Source organism: Bos grunniens, chromosome 20, assembly GCF_055505025.1.
Source record: "Bos grunniens cultivar Pamir isolate PY7600 chromosome 20, Bosgru_T2T1.0, whole genome shotgun sequence".
NCBI lineage: Eukaryota > Metazoa > Chordata > Mammalia > Artiodactyla > Bovidae > Bos > Bos grunniens.
In genome coordinates this window covers 66906233-66930551 of record NC_141184.1, presented here as the reverse complement: position 1 = coordinate 66930551, position 24319 = coordinate 66906233, and the positions used below count along the sequence as shown (strand labels likewise).

The 24319-nt window shown below is 49.2% G+C and overlaps 1 protein-coding gene and 1 long non-coding RNA gene across 4 annotated transcripts in view; one reads left to right on the top strand and one right to left on the bottom strand.

Annotated features, from left to right (window-relative positions):
• Positions 1-561: 561 nt before the first annotated feature.
• STC2 (stanniocalcin 2) lies at positions 562-16972 on the bottom strand. Its single transcript, XM_086362179.1, has 4 exons — positions 14083-16972; positions 11903-12045; positions 9243-9454; positions 562-3983 (listed from the first exon to the last, which is right to left on the bottom strand). The coding sequence occupies exons 1-4, from the start codon at positions 14231-14233 to the stop codon at positions 3581-3583; spliced, it is 909 nt and encodes a 302-aa protein (XP_086218305.1). The 5' UTR covers positions 14234-16972; the 3' UTR covers positions 562-3580.
• LOC147350570 (uncharacterized) overlaps positions 15689-24319 on the top strand; it is a 26320-nt gene continuing 17689 nt past the window's right edge. For all 3 annotated transcript variants that reach the window (XR_015148986.1, XR_015148985.1, XR_015148984.1), the window contains exons 1-2: positions 15689-15826; positions 19184-19317. This is a non-coding gene — a long non-coding RNA (uncharacterized LOC147350570). The remainder of the gene's footprint in view (positions 15827-19183; positions 19318-24319) is intronic.

Sequence of the window (24319 nt, the reverse complement as noted above, 5' to 3'; positions counted from 1 at the left end):
TGTAAACTGAACATTCACCATTACATTTTTTAAACTGACATATGATTGATTTACAATGTTGTATTATCTTTTGCTGTATGGCAAAGTGACTCAATTATATATGTATATACACACACACACATATATATTCTTTTTCACATTATTTTCCATCACGGCTTATCATAGGATATTGAAAATAGTTCCCTGTGCCATACAGTACGTCTTTGTTGTTTTTTCTTTTGGTTACACCATGTGGCTTGTGAGATCTTCTCCAACCAGGAATGGAACCTGGGCCACCACAGTGAAAGCCCAGAATCTTAACCACAAGGCCACCGGGGAAGTCCTGGGGCCTTGTTTATCCATCCTATATGTAACAGTTTGCCTCTAGTCCCAAACCCCCAACCCTCCCAGCCCCCTCCCCTTTTGGCAGCCACACCTCTGTTCTCTACATCTATGAGCCTGTTTCTATCTTGTAGATATCTGAACATCCAGTATTTAATGGACTCAAAGTCCACTTGCTCACAGCCATCCCCTTGGCCCACCCAAAGCTCTCTCAGACAAAAAATGCTACTCAAGAGGAAGTCAGTTATTTAAAACCTTTATTAAGGCTTGGAGAAAGATAATGCAATGTGACAAAGTACAGATCCTGCTGCCTAAATCCCTAACAGAAACAGATCTTATACCTTATCACGGTGCTGATGCTAAGATCACACGAGGGCTGCTCTTCATTAGGAAAACGGGCCCTGGAAGCGTTGTTTGTCCATGTTATTCTAAACGAAGCCTTTTCCTAGGTTCGAGCTGAAATTTCTGTGTGTGTGTCTGTGTGTGAAAGTACAGCTACAGCTCTGGGCTAGCATTTTCTATTTATTTAGTTTTGAGTGTCAGCATTTCACTCTACTAAGGCCTCTCATTTCAGAATAACAGGGCTATTTATTGATACAAAGGAGAGGTGTTCGGATCATCTTGTTAAGATGCAAGGCTCAAAATAAACATCATATCTTTATTTGGAAATCCACATCCTTCCTCAAAGGAAGGCTCAGGAGTAAATTTGTATGAAGTACGAAGCCCCAAGTGGAGGGTCTAATTTTAAGGACGACTTTGCTTACATTTTAGACTGTACAAATGCCTCTGTCCATGCTTACAGGAATTTGGATTTTCCCCAGTTTTGAGATAAAGAATCTCAGCAATAAATACTACTGTAGGCTTCAAAACTTTAGGAACCAGAATGCAAGGATTTCTACCTGACTTTTGAGAAGAAACAAAGCAGCGGCATGAAAAAATATACAACAGTGATCAATGAGGGGGTTCAGAGCAACATAGGAAGCAATTTTATGCCTCGGGGGAAAACACCGAGATAATAAATACAAATGACAAATATTTACAACAGAAGCAACACATGGGGCGTCAGTAGCGAACATGTAAAACATTTACACTGAGGAAAATGTAAAAGTGATGCCTTTCACCCACCCAGCCCAGAAGCGGGCGAACAAATGAGCAGCTGACCCAGCAACGCGAGAGAATGTTATTGCTTCAGCTTTTGAGTGATGTAAAGAAAACAGTCCACGTGCTGTGTGGCTTCAGACGCCATGGCTTACGGTCAGTTGCCATGGCAGAGCCTGACACACCGGTCCTCCTCTCTCGGAGGGCAGAGCTGGATCAAGCACATCTCTTTTCTGCAACTCCCGCTCTTTCTAGGTGCTTCTCCCAGCCTTTTGTACCCCTCCCCCCAACAGATGGTTTCTTTCCAACATGCATCGTGAGAGATTGGGAAAACGGCACTCTGGCACCCTGTCCTGGCAGCAGTGAGGCTGGATTTAGGTTATCTAAACACTAGCTGGGCTTTGGGTAGGGCATTCTGGGAACAAATCATTTTTTAGCAGATAAATATAGCCTCTTTATCTCTGGCCTCAGGTTGCTTTGAGGGAGAGCTATGAGTTGATATAAATGGAGGATGCATACTTTTTTGCCCAGTCACTAGAACAGCAGTCAGCAAACTCAGGCCCAAGAGCCAAATCCAGCTGGGCGCTTGTTAAATAAAATCTTAATGGAGTGGAGCCAAGCCTATTTGTTATGTGTTGTCTATGTATGTTTCTGCTTTCAGGCAACAAAGGCTGAGTTGAGTAGCTGCAACAAAACCCATATAACCTGCCAAACTGAAAACAGTGTATTCACTATCTGGACCTTTACAGACAAGGTTTGTTGACCCCTGTTCTAGAAGGACCTGGCCCAGAACATCCATCCATTCCTTGCAATACTGGGCTCCTATTTGAGTACTGGCTGCAAGAAAGGACAAGCTCTGTCAGAAGAGAGAAAAGGCCTACCTCTGAGACCTCTTCAGTAACCACAAGACATCCATTGCCAGTGCTTTCTGTTCTAATCCTTTCCCTGTATTCTCAGTTCTGTCTCTCCTCCCTGCTTTTCTTTGTCCACTCTGACTCCTTTTCTCATTGCTAAATTTTCATTCTGGATCTGGGAAATCTTGTCCCCCAGTGATGTGCAGCAGTCTCCTCCGTTTACATAAAAGGTCGGCATTCCCTGGTGAAAATTACCAAGTAGTCCTTCTGTGTTCCCCTTTTCCAGCCTCTAGCATGGACAGGCCAGCTTTCCAACTCGGCCCAATGGAACCAGGGTCTGTCTTGGCTGAGGATCAAGGCGAGGTACCAAAAGGCAAAGGGAATTCTGTCAAATGCACTCCTGTGTGCATTTTTTCCAGGGTGGGCTTTGTGCTAGTGGCAATGAGCCCATGTCAGGCAGTCAGACATAAAGCTACATCACTTTTTGATTACTTTAAAAATAGCACTTAAAAAAAAAATTCAGCCCCCAAAGATGGGTTGCTTTTTGCTTTCCTTTGAGCTGGTTTTAATGACCCAGTTGCTTGTTTGAAAGCTATTTATTTAGACAGATACGGAGATGTAACTGGATAAATAAAAAAGTGAAATCGAGACTCGAAGCAGTGGTTAAAATACAGACACACAGGGGCCACTCCCTGCAGCAGGGTCCCCTAGACAGAACAATGGCTCAGAAATTACACTTAGAATCCCCGCCCCGTCCCAAGTTATTCCAACCTCAAGGTCCCATGCAAGAAACTGGATTTCTGTTTGGCACCAAGCACCCACACGGCCCTGCCCCCGCTCCACCCTTCTCCCGATTCCCAGGGAGATTTGCACACCCACTCCTGCGCCGGAATCCAGCTGCGCTCCGCTAGGACTGTCTGCACAGAAGCTTGGGGCGGGGCCCAGCACCAAGCGCACAGTCTGGCCCCCGCGGGTCACCCCTCCCCTCTCGTCACCTCCCAAGGCAAAGGGAGCCGCAAGCCATAGCCCAGGGTCTCCGCGGATGGAAAGAAGGCAAAGTTGCGAGGAGGACGACCTCCCGTTGGGATGTGTGGGTGCGGGACACACCAGGCACAACCGAGCCCTCGCTGCCGAGGGAGCCTCCGCCTCACCTGTTCATGCCGCTAACACAGCTCCAATCAAGTCCGCAATCCCCATCACATCCTGCGAGTGATCGCCCCCCTCTTTAATGGCAAATGTTTTGGAATGTCCAGAGAGAAGAAAATGGACGGCGTGGAGGAAAAGATTTCCCGGCCGGGCCTTTCATTTCACCTCCGGATATCGGAATACTCAGACTGTTCATCCTCCCACTCGCTGCTTCCAGAAGTTCCCTGGGCCCCAGGGCCGGCCGCTCTGCCCCGGGCGTGGGCGTTGGGGTGGCTCTTGCTACCTCGCTCACCCTTGGCACCTCGGCCGGTCTCCCGACTGCTGGGCTCCGCAAGGTGGTGACCCATTTCCGCGGGGTGGCCCCTAGAGAGCTTGGCCCTGTCGCCCTGGAGCTGGTGCTCGGGTGGCGCCGTGGGGGGTCTCTGGATGGCCGAGGTGCAGAAACTCAGGATGGAGCACAGGCTTCCCCAGCTCTGCTCACACTGAGCCTGGACGCTGTGGGTGATGGCCTCCTTCACCTCCTCCCCACAGGTCAGCAGCAGGTTCACTAGGTCCACGTAGGGTCTGGGGATTAAGACAGAGACCGGGGCTGGAGAACGCCTCCTGTGGGCTAAGGAGGGCAGGACCCACAGGAGGGGAGAGACCTGGCCAATGCTTGACTTGGGTTTGGTTTGGCAAAAGATGTTCCTGGAATTACTGCAAGCCTTTACCTGGATTCTGTGGAGTACTGGGCTCCCTGCCAGGCACTGGAGGGAACTGGAGCCTGGGGGAGGGAGCCCGCCACAAGAAAAAGGGCCCCTGACAATACACAGGTGTCTGTGCTAGAAGCCTAGAAAGAAGCCCTGGGGAGTGAGGCACACAGCTGTGGGAACGAGGAGGGCAGGGGAGCTCCAGGCCCGTTTGTGCTGTGCTCTGAGTAGTTGCTCAGTTGTCTCTGACTCTTTGTGATTCCCATGGACTGTAGCCTGCCAGGCTCCTCTGTCCATGGGGATTCTCCAGGCAAGAATACTGGAGTGGGTTGCCATGCCCTCCTCCAGGGGATCTTCCCAACCCAGGGATCAAACCCAGGTCTCCGACATTGCAGAATTCTTTAATTGTGTGAGCACCAGGGAAGTCCCCAGGCATGTTTAGGTGTGCTAACTAGGAGGATTTTAGCAGGAGGGGAAATGGGTCTTGGAGCCAGTGGAATACTACTTAGGCAAATGGTGACGGGCCTTAAATACTAAACTGAGGAGTCTTTATGGCAGGGAAGCGAGATTGGCTGGCTTTGCACTGGGTGTCCTTCTCCTCGATAAGCCTAGTCTTAAGTTAGGCTCCCCCAAAACCACTTTCCCCATGTGTGTATTTGCTCCTGGTTTGGGCTCATGATAATGAAGGGTGTTTGGGGAAGTTTCTGGACGCATTCTCCTTTGTATCTGGAGGCGTCTGGAACAGGTGAAGGGTGGGGCTGGGGTGTAGATTCCAACCAAGATATCCCTTCCTTGGTGGCAGAGGCTGAGGCGGGGGAGTGGCTGTCTGAACAGCTTTATTTTTTCGTTCTGGGCTTCCCCACAAAGGGAGGTGAGAGCTGGCCTGGCAGAGAGGGGCCTCTGTGCTTGGGACAAGAGCCAGCTGTCTGTGAAATAAGCATGCTTGGTTCCCAGGGGGAGGACCAGTTGCTCAGGCCGTCTTTAGGAAAAGTGCTGAAGGAGGAATGACTACGTACCTTCCTCTTGGGGGTGGAAGTGTGTGCAGAAAGCCGGAGCAGTATGCCTATTTTAGGGCCCATCTGGCAAAAGGTGCCCCCAGCAATGGGATCTCCTGGCCAACTCACCAAGTCTTTCTTACATCTCACTAGACTCTTAAAATCCCCAAGGTGTGGAGAGGGATATGGCATGTTCCAGGTGGCTAATAAGCTTTCTTAAGCAGCCCTCACTGGCAGAATTTCTGGGTCTTTCTGTCCATGCACTGGGCCATCCCCTTGGGCAGGAAACCACTCTGGCACGTGAGCTCATTTACAGGAACAAGCCTTTTTTTCCTCGGTGAGCCTGCACCACTGGGACGCTGCCCTACAGACCATTTGAATCTTTTCTCTGCACGTTGGCTGTTGTTGCCTAGCAGGAAGGGCAGACTATTTGAAGACTTGTGAAGCAGTTTGCTGCCATTTTTATGAATTAGTCCTCAAGTTGTAATTGAGTGAACTGTCCTCATGTCATAGATAGAAAAACAGAGACATGGTGGGGGAGAAAGTGGCTTTTGGAAGCTTCTGGGCCGAGAAGGCCTGGGGCTGGGCTGAGAGCGGAGAGGAGGAATGTTCCGGCTGACAGAGATCAAGCTGCCTTTTAAGGCTTACTTGATGCCTTTGGAGTCGGAGAGTCTGGGCACAGCTGATGGGCAGGGTGCGGAAAGTCTTGAAGGCAGGCCCCTCACCGTGACAAGGACAGTGATGACCCAAGTTGACTTCAGCCGAGAGAGGAGGGCATGGGCACACGAGGGACGTGCTCCCTGCATGTCCGTTTCTTTCCATCTTTTGAAAACTAGCACTGACAGCCTCAGGGAGGTCAAGTTCACTGAGTGTCTGCTAGAGCATCATTGGGATTGTAGCACCTGATCCTGCCTGCCACCTCCTGTGGCTAGATAAGCAGATCACAGAGACTAAGCATCTGTCTTTTGGGGATGCTTCTGGGGAAGTTTCTTTCCCCAGAGTAAGGAGAGGAAGGGCCCTCTTGGGAATCCATGGACTGCCTATTGGCCTCCTTCAGTAGGGCATCCTGCCTGACAGATGAACTTGCTGAATCCCAAGGCGGATCCCAGAAGGCTGGACTACCCCACGCTCTTTTCTGCCCTTGGCAGTCTCTGCCGAGGAGAAAGCTGTGAACCACGGGGAGGGGTGTGTTCATCTAAGCTGTGTTTCAAGCTGGCATGGTGCCTTCTCAGGCTGCTAGCTCAGCCCGTGTCTAATGACAAAGCCCAGCTCTCTCCACCGGGCGTCAGCAAGGCTAAAGGGTTTTTAAAAATACTTGGAGGGGGATGTGCCTGGAGGCTGCCAGCACCCAGTGACAGGGTGTCTGATGGCCAAGCGGGTGATATGGAGAAAGTGGGACGGGAAGCAGTGAGGGGAGCAGGGCAGCGGTGAGGGGAGCAGGGCAGCGGTGAGGGGAGCAGGGCAGCGGTGAGGGGAACAGGAAGTCACTTTAACTGAATGTGAGTGTTTTAGGGGTTAGGTGAGGGTCAGGTTGAGGGATGGGGGTGATGTGGATTCTAGGATGCCTATGATTTCCTTCTCTCTAGAGGGAAGAGCAAATTCAGTTTTCATTTTCTTGTCTGTGGCCAAGGTCACACATTCTTAAATGGCCTTCTTGATATTCGGGGACTGATGGGATCTTTGGTGCCCAAATCAGTTAAGATAGTTAAGAAAAACTAAAAAAAAAAAATTCAGTTCAGCTTTAAATACTAGTTGACAGAGTGCCATTGCAGCTTCAGAAGGGAAGGCAGTGGGATTTTGTGGGGAGCTAGAATTGCTGGCTTAGTAAGAGGAACTGCATATAGCCACACTGAGTATTCAAGGAAAAGGCCCAGGTTTGTTTTTGGGGTAGACCACCTGCATTTCCAGAGCAGGCTGGGGTAGGGGCTATATGGGCTCTAAATGATGCATGGAGCCTTTTGGAAGTAAGGGTCCCATGGATGATGTTTCCATGGAGGAGACATCAGAAAGCCATAGTGCTTTCTGTCTTCTTAAATGCAAAGGTGGGGTGGGGTGGCAAAACCCCTCAAAACCTTCAGTTTTCCCAAAGACTTTTCTCCAAAGAAACAAAAGTCTTCTTGGCTCCAGGAATGTGTTACAGAATTAAAAACTAGTGCCCTGTCACCCATTTTTGAAGCCAACAAACTATCTCTGATGGAGGAGAGTGAGTTGAGAACAAATGAACTTCATGAGTTTCTCAGCAGTGGAGTGTCTGCCTCTTGCAGGGGCACCTGAAGGAAGGGAATCTCAGTGTTCTGCTTGTGTAACGGGCTGTTTTTGAAAAAAGGGAAAAAATCTTGCTGCACCTGGGAACCAATGAGCCTTTAGTTGGTCTAGTGGGGAGAATGGAGGCCAGGACAAGGAGGTTTGAGGTCCATTCCTGACAACTGGCTTCAGAAGCACCAATTCCCAAGCTGGAAATTAGGAATTGAATCTCAGAGCAAGATCTTTAACTTCTTAGCTTCACGTTCTTTCTCTCTTGTGTGGGGTTAGTATTCTCCGGCTTGTAGCACTGTTGGGAAAGGTAAATGAGATAATCCAGGCCAAGTCCCTGGCCAAGGGCCTGGCCCACTCAGAAAATGACAGTTATTGTTATTGCTATTGTTGTTGATGCTATTCTTGGTTTGATTCTTTACAGAGATTTGGAAGAATAGAAAATATTTTATTGGGCATTAGTATAACTCAGGCTTTCTAGGTGGTGCTGGTGGTAAAGAATTCGACTGCCAGTGAAGGAGATGTAAGAGATGTGGGTTTGATCCCTAGGTCAGGAAAATCCCCTGGAGTAGGAAATGGCAACCTGCTCCAATATTCTTGCCTGGAAAATCCATGACAGAGGAGCCTGGTGGGCTACAATCCATCAGCCCACGAAGAGTCAGACATGACTGAGCGACTGAGAACACAGTGTAACTCAAGGCAAAGGCAACATCACTTTGCTCCTGGCAAGAGCTGCCTATAGAGATTCATGGTGTATCTAATAATTCTAACACTGCACCAGGGGTGTTGCAAGGTACCTAGAGCCTTATAACCAAGTGGAAAGTGACAGGTGATGGCTGCTATTCTCTGTGGTCTAGGTGGTGTGGGTGGGATGGGGAGTGGCCTGTTTAGTGACGTAGTTGAGGGAGGCTATGGCATGAACTAAGGAGCAAGGATTGATAAAATTGTACTGATTTGGCGCAGTGAGTCACTGGGCAAAGACTAACAGTGCAGTGACTTGTACTGGGCTGCTTAGTTAGTACCTTACTTTCTGCCCTGAGTCCCCAAGAAAGGAGCCATTGTATGCTTTTAAAGGAAGATATCCTGGGTTTATGATTGAATTGCAAGTCTTCCAAAGAGTATGTTCCTATCCCCTCATTTTGGCATAAAGGTGTTTAGCTGATTAAGGATTTTATCATTTGTTTTGCATTTTCTCTGGGAGGGCATGAATGTTGGAGAAGGTGAATTGGACCTTCTAAGGGAAAGCAGAGCTTATGGAGGCAAGGGAAAAAGCTATTGATATTTAAGAGTATAAGTCCTGGAGCTGGACTGCCAGGCTCCTCCATCATTGTCTGTGTGACCTTTACCACACTGAATCTCAGTTTTCTCATCTGTAAGATGGAGATGAGAATGGTACCTAGCTCATGGTGCTGTCATGAAGATCAAGTGAAAAATTCATATGAAGCCTTAGCACAATGCCTGGCACTCAGTACGTACTCAGTATATATTACCAACCCTTGGCCATCTGCTGGGGCACCTACATGGCAACTCGGAACACTCAGAACTGTTGGGATTCTGGCTGAAGGAAAGACAAAAGGTGTTCCTGAATTCCACACATTTCACGCTCAGTGAAAAAGATTTCCTGTTGCTATTGCTTTGAATTTTGAAACTGATGGTGGAAATTTCTTTTGCTTTTCCTGAAGGCCAGCCAGAAAGGGACGCTCAGGGGAGTCAGTGCAGCTTTCCTTGGTAAACCACAACTTCCCATTTAACAGGAGAGTTCAGCCTCTACAAGTCAACCCATCAGACTGAAGAAGACTGTCTCTGGACCACAGCAGACTTCTCCCTCCATCCACGTTGCATCACCCCACCCCACCCCCGCCCCACCCCCACAGGGCAGCACTCACTCATGCAGCAGCAAGTCCTTGAAGTGAATCATCTCCACCATCACCCGGATGTTCTCCTGTGCGGCAGAGCACAGATCATGCTTCAGGTAGCATTCCCGCTGTAACTGGAACACCATTTCCTTGATGGCTGGACACTTCCGGCTTATACAGCTGAATCTGTGCCGCAGAGCGTGGGCCTTACACTTCAAGGCATCTTTGATGAACGACTTGCCCTGAGAGCGGAGGGGACAGGGAAGGGAGAGGGGGTGGAAGAGACCAGTCCTTATTACACGCTTTGACAGTCTGACCCTTGTTGGGCTTACATGGGATTTTTCTGACGACTGAACCTTAAGGCCTCATCCAGATGGACGTCTTGCAGGTGACAGGCTGAGGCTACATCGGGAGGTCTGTCCAGAGTGATGTGAGACCTCTGCCTTCAGCCCCAAAGGATGTTACCTGGGAGACTGACACGGTTGCTTCCTTCCTCCCAAACTCCTCTACTAGCCTCCCTCATCCTGCGGCTCCCGTGGCCCTCTGTCCTCAAGGAAGCCCAGTGTTGACTGTATGGTGGCAAAACCCCGAGGGAAATTTGGGCAGGCATAAGCCCAGAGCTCCTGGGAGGTGCGCGGCGAGAGCTTTTCCCAGGTGCCTGCGTGTGCAGATCTCTCCTCTTTCCTGCTCCTTCTAGTGATGTGAAGGTCGGGTGCTAGCTGGGCCTGCCTTTCCTGCCTCAGTGCCTCCCGCCGACCCCAACCCGTACTCTTTCTCTCCTCCTCCTAGCCTTTATGGAGGAGCATTCTTTTCCTTTCTGAAAGCAATTCGACTCCTTTAAACTGTTAGGGTTATTGCCTCTAAAAGGCCCGCCTGGCACACTGCCTGCCAGCATCTGGAGCCTGAACTGCCCGGCTGACGGCCCCTCCCCCTCGCCCCAGGCCTCCGAGTGGCGAAGGCAGCCAGGCATACATCTGGCCTGCAGTTCTCTTTCCTGGCAACCCCATGAGATTGTTCTCATCCTAGAGAGGAGACAGCTGTTGGTGTGGGGGCGAGCCTGGGCCGTTAGCTTCCTTATCAACCTCGCGGGGCACAGAGGCACCGTGGGATACCCACCCAGAGATCTTCACATCCCCTCTTCTACAGAAGTGAGCTGTCATTGGAGAGGTCACCCCTGTGTTTTAGACAGGCCTGGAAGTAACGGAGTTGAGAAAGTAAATGGGTTTAGGTTGGAAGTGGGATGCCGGCCAGTGCGTTTATTTGTCCTCTCCTGAAGAAGCAGCTGAAAGGTCTACAGATAGTCTGATCACTGAAAAGCCACCTCATGGTGATTCCCTTTCCTCTGACGCACCAGTGGGAGCTGAATAGGATGGAGGGTAGGGTGTGCCGGTTGACTAAGTAGTTATGGGCTGAGACCTGACTTGAAAGGGATGCTTCTAACTTGAGAACATACTCCTGTTGGTTGAGGAAAAAAAGGAAGATGAATTTATGCAAGGGCTGCAGCAATCTGTTCTCAGTATTCTTCCCTGACATCCTGTGGGATTGCCCTGAAATACACATCTTTCCTCCGGATTTCCTATACGTTTCCTAATTCCCGTTAATCCAGAAGGGATGCTTTATTAGGGCATCTCAAGGAGTTCAAACACTTTGCTCCTCTTTCCTTCCCTGGTTTCCCTTGCTGGCACCCCACATCCTCTGTAGGGGAGGCTGCCAGCCCTGTCGCATCCCTTTCTGGTTCCCAGGCGTTGCTTTGTCAGGCTGTCTACAGGATGTCAGTACATGGTAACTGGTGATGTTCATAAATCACACCTCAGCTGTTGGCCTCATCCAAACAGTCATGGCTCTCCAGTGAAATGACAACAGGGTACTTCACAGTGTATATACAGGCTGGGGAGGACACTAAGGAGATGAGCCTAATGGTCCACTCCACCTGAAATGTGTTTGTATGGTGTGCACTGGAGGCATAAGGTTACTTGTTGGGTTCTTTTCCTACTCATGCGGCATCTAGGCTTTTACCCTAGGGATCCCGGGATAAGTGAAGTGGGTCAGGCCCTGACTATATTTATTATATAGAGCGGGACTCATTCAGGGTTCCAACTTTTCAGGTTGGGAGAGGAGGATCTGCTACTTAGGAGGAAGAAAAGTCTGCTCTCTGGAGGCCCTGATTTATCCATGCTGCCTGCCCACATGTCCTCTAGGAGATGACAAATTTCTACAAATTTCATGTCTCTTTTATTCTTACCTATTAGGTGAAAATAGCTTTTGGCATGTTTAATTGGAGTCCCCGAACTTTCCTGCCCTACCCCCAGCCTAATGTTATGGTCCTCACAGACTGGGTTCTGGGTAGCCAGACACCGTGTGTCCCTTACAAGATGTTTATTATTTATTATGAGTTTTCTCTGCTAAGAATCCTCAAATAATTGTTCAGCTTGGTCTCCATCCCATTCTGTGCATGCAAACTTCCTCCGAGTGGAGGAAGACTCGGCCGATATGACAGGTCCAGAAAGCTGAACCCCAGGAGTGGAGTGGGGAGTCACTGGCACCCTGCTGCACACCTGGAAGGTCTCTGGCAAGTACTAAAAGCCACCATGACGATCAGCTAGGAAACTCTGTTAACAGTTTTTTCCATTGAATGTTTCAGTCATGCTCTGCTAACCCAAAACATTCTTGGTGCTCAATATGGTTTTTACCTGGGCATCAAATTTTCCAGCGTTGTGCAGAAAAGTCATGCAAATTCCGTGTAAGCCCCGAATCTCACAAGAGTTGTTCTCGAAACATTCAAACACGCCACACCCCACATCGCCAGCGTTGACCAAACAGTGCTGGATTTCCGCTAAAATGAGAATTACACACAATCATATACAAAATTCTCTGTCATGCTGGGGAATGCAGAGAGAGGGTGGTTGAAATAAAAGTAATGACTAAAAGGAAAATTAAGAAAAAGTGTTAGAAATGATTGTTTTGGGATCCAAAAACCAAGGAAAGAAAATTTCATCACTTAATCTACTTATAAAGATAACTAGTATTTGTAAATTTTTGTAAAAATTAGCCAGACCTACATTACAAAAGTCACAAGAGAAGTTAGGTCAGAACACTCCATTTTTTCATCCTTCTCATCTTATTAAAGTATTTGTGGGAATATTTGGTTTGACAGCTGAAGATATTTCAGCTTTCTAAACCCACTGACAAAAATAAAATTTCAACCCATTAGCTTGGTCTTTCCCTTCTGTCCTTCATCAATGAAATACTCTTCTGTACTTGGATGAAGCTGCTGCTATTAAATCACGGCCATTTCCTTCCTGACCCCCAAATGAGAGCGTCCAAAAAGCAGTTTCAATTTAGCTTTATGATTCAACACCTAAAAATCAAAACAAAACTCCTATTAAGGCAGCGCCTCCAAACCATTCGCATTAAAAATACCAGGCTAGGGAAACTGCGGTTTGCTTGCATGCAGGCTCAGGAGTCGAGTCAGATGGGGGTTAGTCTGCAGAAACGCAACCTTTGCAGTTCGAGGTTCCTTTTTAATAGAGATCTGGGGTGAGATGTCGCTTAATTCCCTAGACTTCTCGCGACCCGGGTGTCCGCTGCCCTCCTTCGCAGAATGTGGCCCCAATTCGCCTCTCTGAAAGGACAGGCTGAGAGGGAGTTAACTATCAGGCTGCAAAGCCTCTCTCCCTTCCTTCCCCCTACCCAATTAAACCAACCACAAAATTACATCAGAAGAGTATATTTTGGAAGAAGGGCGGGTCGGAGGAGATAATCCGCATTCAGGTTAAATCTGCCGAGAGAATGAGGGGCGTGTATTTGTTGAGGGTCACCAACTAGCGAAAATCACGTTTGATTCTCAGGGAAAGCTCTGGGAGGGGAAAAGGTAGGTGAGACGAGCGGGGCGCGAGCCGGAGGTGCTGGCATCTGCCTATGGAGGTGGGAGACTCCCGGACGGTCCCATGCGCGGCCCCGGCGCGCCGGCCCGGAGCGCGCAGGGCCGCGGTTCACTCGCTCCCGGCGCCCCTAATGGGCACTCGTGCATTCCTGCTCGTGCGGTGAACGCACGCACGGCACTGCCGGGTTCGCAGGCCCCCTTAATAAAGGGAGGGCCGTGAAGAGCGAAGAAGCGCTAGGCAGATTTTCTTCCTCTCCCTGGAGCTGGGAAAAGGGCCAGCCCCGTGCCCTGCACGCCTGGTTGTGCTTGGCAGCTCTCGGGTAAACGGAGAGCCGGTCGAGCAGCTGCGGCGCACGGTTCGGGCCGTGTCACCATTTCTTCTCTTGCTGACCTGCTCTGGAGCCGGGGACGGAGGCAGCACCGCAGAGGTACGCTTCAGTGCACCCGCCCCTGCCCCTTCCGAAAGGAATGCCCCACAAGGGGGAAAGTTCGCCATGCAATTTGTCTCGCCTACAAAGTTCTTGGATGTCGGGCATCTTCTGAGGAGGGGGAGAAACAGTCCTGCCGCGGCCCGCCGGCTGGGAAGAGAAGTTCTTCGGTTCAGAGCGCAGCCCGGTAGCGGGGACGCTCCGTGCCTCCTGCAAGCCGGTTAGGATGGAGCAGGGAGGTTTGAACCGGTCCGGGAACGCTGGAGCCGACCCTGGCCGCGTGATGCGGTGCTTCCTTTACCCTCGACCCCGGGAGGACAGCAACAAGTCCTGCCCCAGCCATCTCATCACCCGGCCAGCACGTGCGGATTCCGGACGCGCGGAGCCCGGTGTGGACCTCGCTCTGCCGCGCGCTTTCCTCTTCACGCCCCGCTCCACCCCAAGAGTTTGCGCGGTCCAGGTTGGGCGCCCAGTTCTGGGCGAAGCGCCCGGGGCGCGCTGCGTGGGTGCGGGATGTCTTCTCCCAGCAGCTCCCCGCCTCGGGGGCTCACGCACTTACCTGTGTTCTGCAAGGACAGACGGCCTTTCTGCTGGGAGCTCCTGTCTTGGGGACCTTCGGGCGTGTTGGTGGCGTCGGTCCCTCGAGCTGGATCGAAGGTAACCAGCACCAAAGCCAGGGTCACGAACTGGCCCAGCCGCTCGGCACACATGGTTCTTGGTGTAAACCTCCAGCCCGGAGACCTGGATTCTTTGTGCTCCCCTCCGCCTCTTCCTCCTCCTCCGCCGCTTCCCCTCCTCCTCCCACTCTTCCTCCCGGCTCGCCTTTTCCCTCCTCGCGGCCGCGGCTCTGATAGAGGTTACCCAGCGCCCTCCCGTAGCTCTCTGGAGAGCATGTGACCAGGCCGTTAGCAGCGCCGCGAGTGCCGGGCAATGGCAGGGACGGTGCCTCAAATATCCCTGGAAGCTCTGGTGTCACTTGAATGAAGGAGTCGAGCAGGTGTTGTCCCAGCGGCTGGACCAATCCGAGACCCCCGCCCGTTTGACAACACGGCCGGGAGGCGGGGCCTGCGCCCAACTACTACAGGAGGAAGCCGAGCGCCGCTGGGAGCGCCCGACAAAGTTGCCGACCTGGCGACGGCCACGCGTTTGCGTGCGTGTGTGAGTGTGTAAGAGCGCGGCCGGAGATACATGCGCGTGTGCGGGTGCTCCAAGGCAATGGCCGAACGGACTTAACTAAAAGCGAATCCCAGCTCCGGTTGCAGCTAAAGAAAGGCGAGAGGGGATGGTCTGCGCTGGGACAGCGTTCCCCCTCCCCTCCAACCCCCTCAGGCTCCTGGCTCGCATCACACCCGCAACTGGCTAGGAAAGTTTCCTCTTTCTGCCTTTTGTAATTTAGTTGAGATTCCCAGCCCCGAGGCCTTGACAGATTGGAGAAGTTTCCTGGACACAGTGGTGCTCGGGGCAAGCTGGGCACAGATGGGAATTCCTGGCGGTGTGATGCTTTGCATTAAAAACAAAAAATCCTCCAAACTATTTTAAGATAGGAGCAGAAAGCACTAGATACAGGACTCTGCCTGAGCGGCTGCCCCATCTTCTTTTCGCCCCGCCGTGGTGGGCCTTGCCACACCTTAGGTGTCAGATTCTTGCCCCTCCCTCAATCCAGACGGATTCTGGGCTGGGCTGCAGGGATCCAGGTGAGAGACTGGACTTGCATCATTTACAGGCGGGTGGCAGGGAGGCCCGGGCAGCCCTGAGTCAGCCCGCGGCGGAGCATCGCGTGCCCCAGAGGCTGGAGCTTGAAAGGCAACTTTACGCGTCTCCAAACATACTCTTCCATTTTCCCAAAGCGCTACTCGCCGCCGCGTTCTGTGTTCCCTTTACTCTTCATTCATCGGATGGAAAAGGTCAAAAAAAAAAAAAAAAAATTCTCCCTAAACCCTAAAAACAGAACCCGAGGAAATTCTCTCCGTCTCTTCTCCTTTCTTGTTCGAGCTCCCTCCCCAAGCACGGCCGGGGCTGGATCGCCCTCGACTGCTTTCTCCCCCCGGCTTGCGGAAGCAGGGAGAAAGTTGGGCGCCGCTGGGAGCGCCTCTTCCCCCGCTGTGTGTGTACGTGTGCACGCTCACGTCTCCCCCGCGCCGAGGCCGGGGACAGGAACTGCTCCGGGCACCGTCAGTCCGACGGCGCAGCTCTGGGGGCTCGTAGGGCAGGGGGAGGGCGGGGACGCGAGCGCAGCGCCACTCACCCCGGGTGACGCGCTTTCGCCCCTCCCCCGCCGTCTCCACCCTCCTGCTGGAGAACAGGTGAGCTTGGGTACCAGCTCCAACCCCTCGCCCCCGCCCCGCTCCCAGCCCGCGCCCTCTGCGGTAATGCGCCCCGGAGGTTTCATCACCCACTGCCCGCGGCGACGCGGCTCTGGGTCTCCGCGGCGGGGCGCACGGAGCGCCTCATTGGGGCAGCCTTGTGACACGGTTGGGGGAAGGGGTGCGGAGACGCCGGGGCCAGGTCGTCCTCTGTCAGCCGTTCGACTTCCCAAGCTCCCCTCCCAAGGTCCCGGATGCAGGAGGGCGTTAGGAACGGGGATGGGGGCAGGGTGGGCACCAGTGGCTGCGGCTGTCCAGTGTCCAGCGGCCCAGAGGTGGGAGAATGATAGGAGGGGGTGGGAAAGGCACCTTCGAGTAGGCCCTCCCAGGGGTTGCAGCGCCTGGGAGCTAGCTGCTGTCCACCATCCCCATCCGATTTCAGAACCCCAAGAAAGGGTCACTTTGAAGGTCTGAGTCTACGTCGTGACAAAAAACTGATCACTCGTGCCCGTGATTCCAATAACAATGACCTCTTACAGCCTCAAGAGTTTTGGGGGGAAGGAGGTGGGGTACAAGTCCATTATATTAATAATAGATGGTGCGCACTTCCCACTCTGCTTTTGTTATGGTATTTATTTCCTTTATTAGTTTATGAAACACCATCTCCTGTAGATTCTTAACAGACAAAACATAACAAAAAAACCAACAGCAGTCTGGCCTCCCACGAAGTCCATAAGCCTCTGAATTTCCTGGGTAGGCTTTCTTTCCTTGGAGAGCCTCTTTTGTAGGTGAGAATATGAGTAATATTGGCATTAAAAAGGGCATCTGGTCTCTTGGCTCTTTAAGCAACACAAACAGGAGCGGTCTAGCAGGTGGGAGCAAGCCCACCTTTGTGGGATGCAGACACTCTGAGTCTTCTTGTTAGAAGGCTGGGCCACCACCTGGAGTAGGGGCCAGGCAGATGCAGGTCTCTGGGCTCCTGCATCCCAGAGCTGGGGCACAGCCTTTTGCCACCACAAGGCCCTGGGACTGCCCTCAGAGGACCTGCATCAGAAAAATTCATCTTGAAGCTATTTGCTCCAGTTTCACAGGGGACATTCGTGTCTCCTACCTGAGCCACCTGCCCCTTTTAGAACTAAAAAAAAAAAAAAAGTGGTAGTTGTATTTGCCGTATAGCAAGTACAGTTACCAGTTCTTAAGAGTTTTATATTCAGACCACTTAGCCAGAGCCAGACATCCAGAGAAGAATGCCCATCCCAGTCTGTCCCATCAGGGCTGAGAAAATTCTGCAGAAGCAGGAGGCAGTGTACTGGGATTACCAGTCGAGGCCACGGGCCTGGGGTCAGAGTAGGGAGAAGAGCTCAGGCTGGTGACTGTGCTGTGATCTTCCCTTTCTCCTTCTAGCCTTATAACTCAGGCCTGGTTTGGCAGCCTGTGGCTGGTGACAGTAGGGAGTAGGTAAGAGGCAGTAATAATGATAGTATTATTATTACTGTAAAGGAAACATGAATGGGGAACAGACACTGGGCCATGCATTGTGCTTGCAGATTTGGTCTCTCACTAGGTGGGAATTGAGCCTTTGGAGATGTAAGGACAGTCCAGCTGGTATTGCCCTGAGATTCAGCAAGGGTTCTTGGCTGGATGGGCCCTCCTTCTCAGTTTAAGACCCAACTGGCAGTGGGAAGGATGAGGCAGGCTCCCTTCGTGACATCTGGGGGCTTCTGTGGTTAATGCGTGGAACCGAAGTTTTCCTCTCTCACTCTAATTCACCAATTAAAACCAAACAGTGAGGGGGTTAATTTGGGTTTAAGTTTGAAAGGGGAGAGGATACTGACAAGTGGAAAAGGAACAGAGGGTATCATAGGAGGGAAGAGCATCAGGGGTAAATGAACAGAAGGGACGGTGCATTTCATAGGAGGAATAGGAGTTGCCCAGTTTGGTATTCAAATGCAAGATAAAGCTGTCAAGGGCGTCTGGGGCCTTGTCGCAGGGCCTTTGTGAACAAATCTGTGCTCACCAGAGAAGATTTTGTTATCTCATCCTGGTGGCATTTAGGGATGAAACTCCAGGATGCTCTTAGACTAGATTCCCTTTTGGAGTTAGGAAAAGGTCAGCGGCCCAGAGCTGCACTGTGAAGGAAGGGATGGATGAGAGGAATGCTAAGTAATTAGTTGGAATCTTTATGTGGATTGCTGTGCCTAGAAGGATGTTCTTACTTGGTTGTGAGCAGGTGGTGCCTTGGAGGATGGGAAGTTGTTGAATGATGAGGCAGTGTTGTGTAGGTTGATGTTAATACTTGGTGGCTGGTCCAGGCTGTCTGAGTTCCAAAGCCAGAGTGGGAAACGTGGCTTCCACGTGTAGAGCTCCTCCTCCTGCAAGCCACGCCCCCTTGGGGGCCCGACTGTCTGGACTGATGGCACCACCTTATGGTCAGAGAAGGAACTGCCTGTCCAAATAGTGGACTCTCTTCCAGGCTCAAAGACCTGAGACACTAACACCGGGTCTTCCACCTTCTCCTCAATTTCCTTAGCAAATAAGTTAATACAGATTTAGACAGTCTCCTCCTTGCAACCACATGCTTTAATCACCCCATCAAGGAAATCTCATTCAGACTTTTTGCTTTTCCTCCCCCATCCTTTGATGTGAGCCTCAAATCTGTTCTTATCATGGCTCCTTTGTGTCATGTCTGTGACGGAAAATGGCGAAAAAGGTGTACACGTGAAACCGGCCAGACAAAATAACAATAAAGTGCTGCTACCAGCCTCCAAAATAAGTAGAGGTCTTTCCCTAAAAAGTCTCTATCTTTCCCTTTGTTTTCTTTCATTGATCGGGTTGTTTCATTAAATGGAATTCAAGAGAAGGGATACTGTATCATCCATCTTTGAGTCTGTGTATTGGTGTTACAACAAAATTGCTCTCCACTCATTTTCACAGTAGAAGTCCAGGGCCTCAATAACATTATGAGTTAAGAAGACTTTTGTGGGGCTGCTCTGGAAACCTCACCATCATTTATAGTATTGTTTATTGGAGGAAAAACTATCCTAAGTTCCCAAAATAACCAAATCCCAAAGGTTTGGAGTACACCACTTTTGTGAATGGGACATTTCCTCTATGTTGTAGATTAATAGTCAAACCAGAGTTGTGGACTGACTGGAAACAAAAGATAAATGAGAATTTAAAAAACCCCAAGAGAATAATAATACTGTCTCCTCACCGTAAAGAATCAAAAGCCGTAATCATCAGGCGTCCGATCATGGTCTGAGTTTTGTTTGTGCCTTGCTCTGAAGCCTGCATAGTATTCCACTTGGCATCTCTGTTTTCCTCGGGTCGTGGTTTTTGCTTCCTCACTGTGTGCAGAGACAAAACTCCAGGAGGAAGTGTCCCAGGATCTGCCGAATCTCTACAAGGAGTGCTCATGGGGCCTGGAGGGGAGGCCCTCTGGCCTTGGAGCACTGTGGCGCTTTCTCTACGATGGGTTTGGTCGGAGAACTGTGAGTAAAGGACGAGTTGTTGTTTTACTGTGTGTGTGTGTGTGGGGGGCAATTTTCCAGGGAGCCAGATTTTGAAAATCTTCATGAAATGATCAAATCTGTTAATGTGATTTAACCAGCAGTATGCCATTAGGGTCCATGGAACTACATTTTCATTTTTGAGTTTTTTTTTTTTTCTTGAGGAGTTCTAACTATTTGTAAAGGTTAATATTTCATGATTTTGGTTCTTTTTAAAATAAATCTTGCAAAGATCAAAGAGAACATTTACTTTTTAAACAAAAACAGAATAAAACCCATTCTATCTTGAATGTACCATGTAGGACCATTGGGGCCATGTATAAATCTAAGACTTTATGAAATCTGATTTTTCTTATATCTTGAAACACTTTTCATTTTATCATCCTTGGAATTATTTTATCATTACCCATCAATTATTACCACTTATACTAAAAAATACTAAAATAATAAGAAAATGAAAGAATGATGGCATCACCACCCAGAAAGATGATGCAGTAGTGAAATAAATCATCATGATTGCATCACCCTTCAGTTTTCTTATTACATTGCTTAGAGGATTACATCATCTTTCAGGAAAGTTTAAAAGAGGCTAGAAGATACCATCTTTGTAGTTTTATTATTATTGCTTTCATTGCATGCCATTGAGAATAGAGAATTTTTCATTGCCTGCATAAAATGGTGAAGAGAAGAAAAGGGACAAAGGAAAATGTTTTTACAGTAGTCAGACAAATCGGAAGAGACAGTAGTGGCAGTAAAATTCACTTTGTAAGCAAAGTCTCAGACCCTGAGTTTTACCATACAATAATCTGGAGGGGTTTCTCACACTCCAGAATCGACAAACAATATATTTTTGAGGACAAAGAGAAAATATGATATTCTCATCCAGTTAGTCATTCAAGAAGAATGATTTCATCACCCAATATTTTGCAATAAGAACCGGGACCATCCTGTTTTGCTCGAAGAAGCAGGAACCAATGTTCTTTTACCTTTTGTGGTGTTTGTTTAACAAAATTTTCTTGACACAGTTTGAAGGGGACAAATGACAAAATCAGGTGTGTTTGCAAAAGTGATCCGGAGAATATTCTTGCCAGTGTTTATAAGTGTAAAAATGAAAAGGCTTTGCAATTATGGAGAAAGATGACCATCTTCTCTTTAGCAAAGTTATGACCCATCAGAGGTTTCAAAAGTACTGGTTTTATAATGCAAGAAGAACCAGAAATGACAATAAATTAGGACTTATTGGAGAATTACTTGAAATATGGAATTAGTATTTGTGAGATGGATCTGCCCCAGGTTCACATCTGACAGCTCGTGAGTAGTTAATTGCATGTAGAGAATATTGCTCATTTTGAATTTATATACCTTCAAAGTCAGGAGAATAGGGAATGAAAATGTGCTATATTTAAATGATTGAACGAATTTTGTAGTAAAAATGTAAAAACTATCCCTTTATTATTACTTCTGTAAATTACTCAGAAAAATAAGAAGACTTCCATTGGACCAGATGATGACAGCTTTTTCTTGCTGTACATACAGCAGGGCCTGAGGTTACATACATAGAATATTTTAAAAAAAGTCAAATAAACTCCTTCAGGTAAGCAGGAGCCAGTGTAGAAGACTCCGTCCATCTGTCTATTCTCAGCCCTTCCACCACCCCACTTTCCTTAAAGCTTGAAATGGCAATCCACTCCAGTATTCTTGCCTGGAGAATCCCACGGACAGAGGAGCCTGGCGGGCTATAGTCCACAGGGTCTCAAAGAGTTGGATACGACTGAGCGACTTCACTCACTCACTCACTCACTCAAGGATTAATGACTGTTTTACAGCAGGGTGCTTTGAATGAAAGACATTGTCATATAGCCTCTCCGTTTTTTCTCCCCTTTAGTGGAACTCAGTATTTCTCAAAATTCAATGGGGGTAAGAATCGCTGTATATGACATAAAATATGGATACTGCATTTTAGTGTATGGTAGGCAGGATTTGTAAGGTTCATTTTGACCATTCAAGAATTTTTACTTTGTGTGAAGACTTTACAACCAACCTGTCTTAGTCCACTGAGGTGGCCGTAACAGAATACCATTGTCTGGGTGGCTTAAACAACAATTTTCTTTTGGCCTGCCTGTACGGCTTGCCTGGTTCTTAGTTCCCTGATAAGGGATTGCAACTGTGTCCTTGGCAGTGAAAGTGCAGAGTCCTAACCACTGGACTGCCAGGGAGTTCCCACAAATGTTTATTTCTCATAGTTCTGGAAGCTGGAAACCTGCGATCAGGGCGCCAGCCTGGTTGGGTTCTTGGTGGAGGCCTGCTTCTTTGATTATACATAAAAAGAGGGAGAGAGAGAGAGATGCTGAGAGAGAGCTCCATCTCTATAAGGGCATTAATCCCATCATGAGGGTCTCACCCTCATAAACTATCTAATTACCTCCTAAAGACTCCACATCCAAATTCCATCACATTGGGGGTTAGACTTTCAACTTAGGAATTCAGGGAGGACACAGACATTCAGTCTATAGCACTGAGCCACTCTGACATTGATTCATTCAGTAAACTTTTGTGTGTGTATGTTTTAGACCTGGTGTTACATACCGGGCAGGAAGGAAGAGCTAAACGCAGGCATTGCCCTTCTGACTTCCCTGGTGACTCAGATGGTAAAGAATCTGCCTGCAATGCGGGAGACCTGGGTTTGATCCCTGGGTTGGGAAGATCCCTTGGAGAAGGGAATGGCAACCCACTCCAGTATTCTTGCCTGGAGAATCCCATGGACAGAGGAGCCTGGCGTGCTAGTATCCATGCAGTCGCAAAGAGTCGAACACGACTGAGTGACTGTCACGACTGCCCTTATAGCAGCATCAATCTAGAGAGGAGGAAGCAATAATTTTTCGAGCACTGTGTGGTCAGAATTACTATGGAGATGAGATCAGGGTATCCTGGGAACTCAGAGAATGGTTGCCCTCAACCATTGACACCTCAGTGGTTGACGCTTTACGAAAGGTGTCAAAGATGAACATTACTAGTTTTTACTTTCACTTACAAAACAGGAATTGAAGAGGAGAATGGTTAGGAGGCATTTGGAGGGTGGAAACAGGGAGAAAAAGCCTCCAGGCAGCAGGGCCCAGAGGAGTGAGAGAGAGCAGGCAGGATGGGGAGCTGGGTGGTCTGGTGTGGCCGGGCAGGATGGTGTTTGTGGAGGAGAGGACTCTCGGCTGGACACTGAGTGGGATTAGACCCTGAGGGCCTATTGTGTCTGTCTTCATCTGCAAGTAACGGAAAACCCTGAGCAAAAACCTTATTAAAGGCAAGTGTTTTACTCCCCAAACCTCCGAGGGGGGAACACACTGCGGAGTCAGGTAGCAAGTGTAGAGGTGGTTTTGAGAAGCGTGTGGGGGGCAAAAGGACAGGATAACCAACTTGTACACTTGAGGGGTAAGTGGGAAACATGGCGGCAGCTTAAGCCTCCCTTTACCTGCCCTGTGCTCCCCCCTTCTCTTCCACTCCCCACCCACATCTCCCAATCAACGCTGTCACTGCTTTTCTGGGTGTGTGTGTGTGTGTGTGAGCCGCTCAGTCTGTCCAACTCTTTGTGCCCACTAGGCTTGTAGTGGGCTTGTAGCCCACTTGGCTCCTCTGTCCATGGAATTCTCCAGGCAAGAATACTGGAGTGGGTTACCATTCCCTTCTCCAAAGGGTCTTCCTGACCCAGGGATTGAACCCAGGTCTCCTGTATTGCAGGTGGATTCTTTTACTGTCTGAGCACAAAGACCAGGAGTAATCTTCCATATGGAAACGAATCATTTTCTCCTTCCCTTTGCATGCCTCTGTGTGGGACTTATCAATTCATGCTGTTTCTGACTCCAAAATACCTGTCAGCTCTGTTCACCTCTCTACATGTCTCCCGTCCAAGCCTCAGTCATCTCTGTCTTGTCCTACTGTGGAGCTGACCATCTGCTCTCTCGCTCCCACTTTTGCTCACCAACACTCTATCCAGTCCTAATTCTCTGCACTGTAGCCAGACTGATAAAATAAAACAAAACAAGTAGCCAACAAAAATAAAACCCGAACCCGATCCTGTCACTCTATTGCATAACTCCAGAGGCCTCCTTAAAATCCAGGTCACACTCCTGACCATGGACCGGACAGCCTGGTTAGATCTGGCCCTGCTGGTTTTGCAGACCTCAGGGGACTCACTCCCTCAATCGCTCCCTTCCAGCACCTTCTTTCTATGCTACTATTAGGCCAAGCTCTCTCCTGCCTTAGGGCCTTCATACAGGCTGTTCCTGTAAATTAGGGGCCTTGATCAGTTATTACACTGTTGCCTTATTTTGTTTGTTGTCTTTCTCCCACCCAAAATGTATTACAAGGGCCCTGAAGGAGAGGGTATTATCCAGCATGTTCAATGTTCAGTCCCCAGCACCCACTACCCTGACTCACAGCAGATTGTGTGTGTGTGTGTATGTTTGTGTGTGTGGTTGTTGCGTGATGAAATGCCTCCTGGTTCCATTAGCAGAACTAGGACTTCCAGAGGGAAACCCAGTTTTGGGGAAAGACGGTGGCTGTAAAGGGTTAGTGGGCCATCAAGGTGCGATATGCAATGCACAATTCAACAACACCCTCCTGTTTTGCATTTCATAGTTCAGCCAGGACCCTGATTCCATACTACTTTATGCTGAGATAATTTCTAGGTTAAAAGTATTTTCATATATGGGGCCCCTTTAAACCTCTCTACAACCTTGGGAGGGAGTAACATTATTATTCCTTTACAGATGAAACTGTAAATCTCTCAAACTCAGAGATTCTTATCCAAAAATCACATATAGCTGGAAGGCTTCCTGTCCAGATTTGAATGTAGGTATTCAGATTTCTAGATCTTTGTATTTTATTGTTGTTCTGAGTTCATAATCTACTTCTCCATCCCCAGCAGTGACAATAAGGCTTGTAGATCGTGTTGCAGAACATTTTCATTTTGATGATGAGCAAAGTGAACTTA

Bases quoted from the DNA above. Each gene is read 5' to 3' on its own strand.
- STC2 (XM_086362179.1), bottom strand. From the start codon at position 14,233: ATGTGTGCCGAGCGGCTGGGCCAGTTCGTGACCCTGGCTTTGGTGCTG. The intron at 9,455-11,902 runs GTAAAAACCATA...CTCCGCTCTCAG, and splicing joins CTGGAAAATTTGATGCCCAG to GGCAAGTCGTTCATCAAAGA. The intron at 3,984-9,242 runs GTGAGTGCTGCC...CTTAATCCCCAG, and splicing joins AAGGACTTGCTGCTGCATGA to ACCCTACGTGGACCTAGTGA.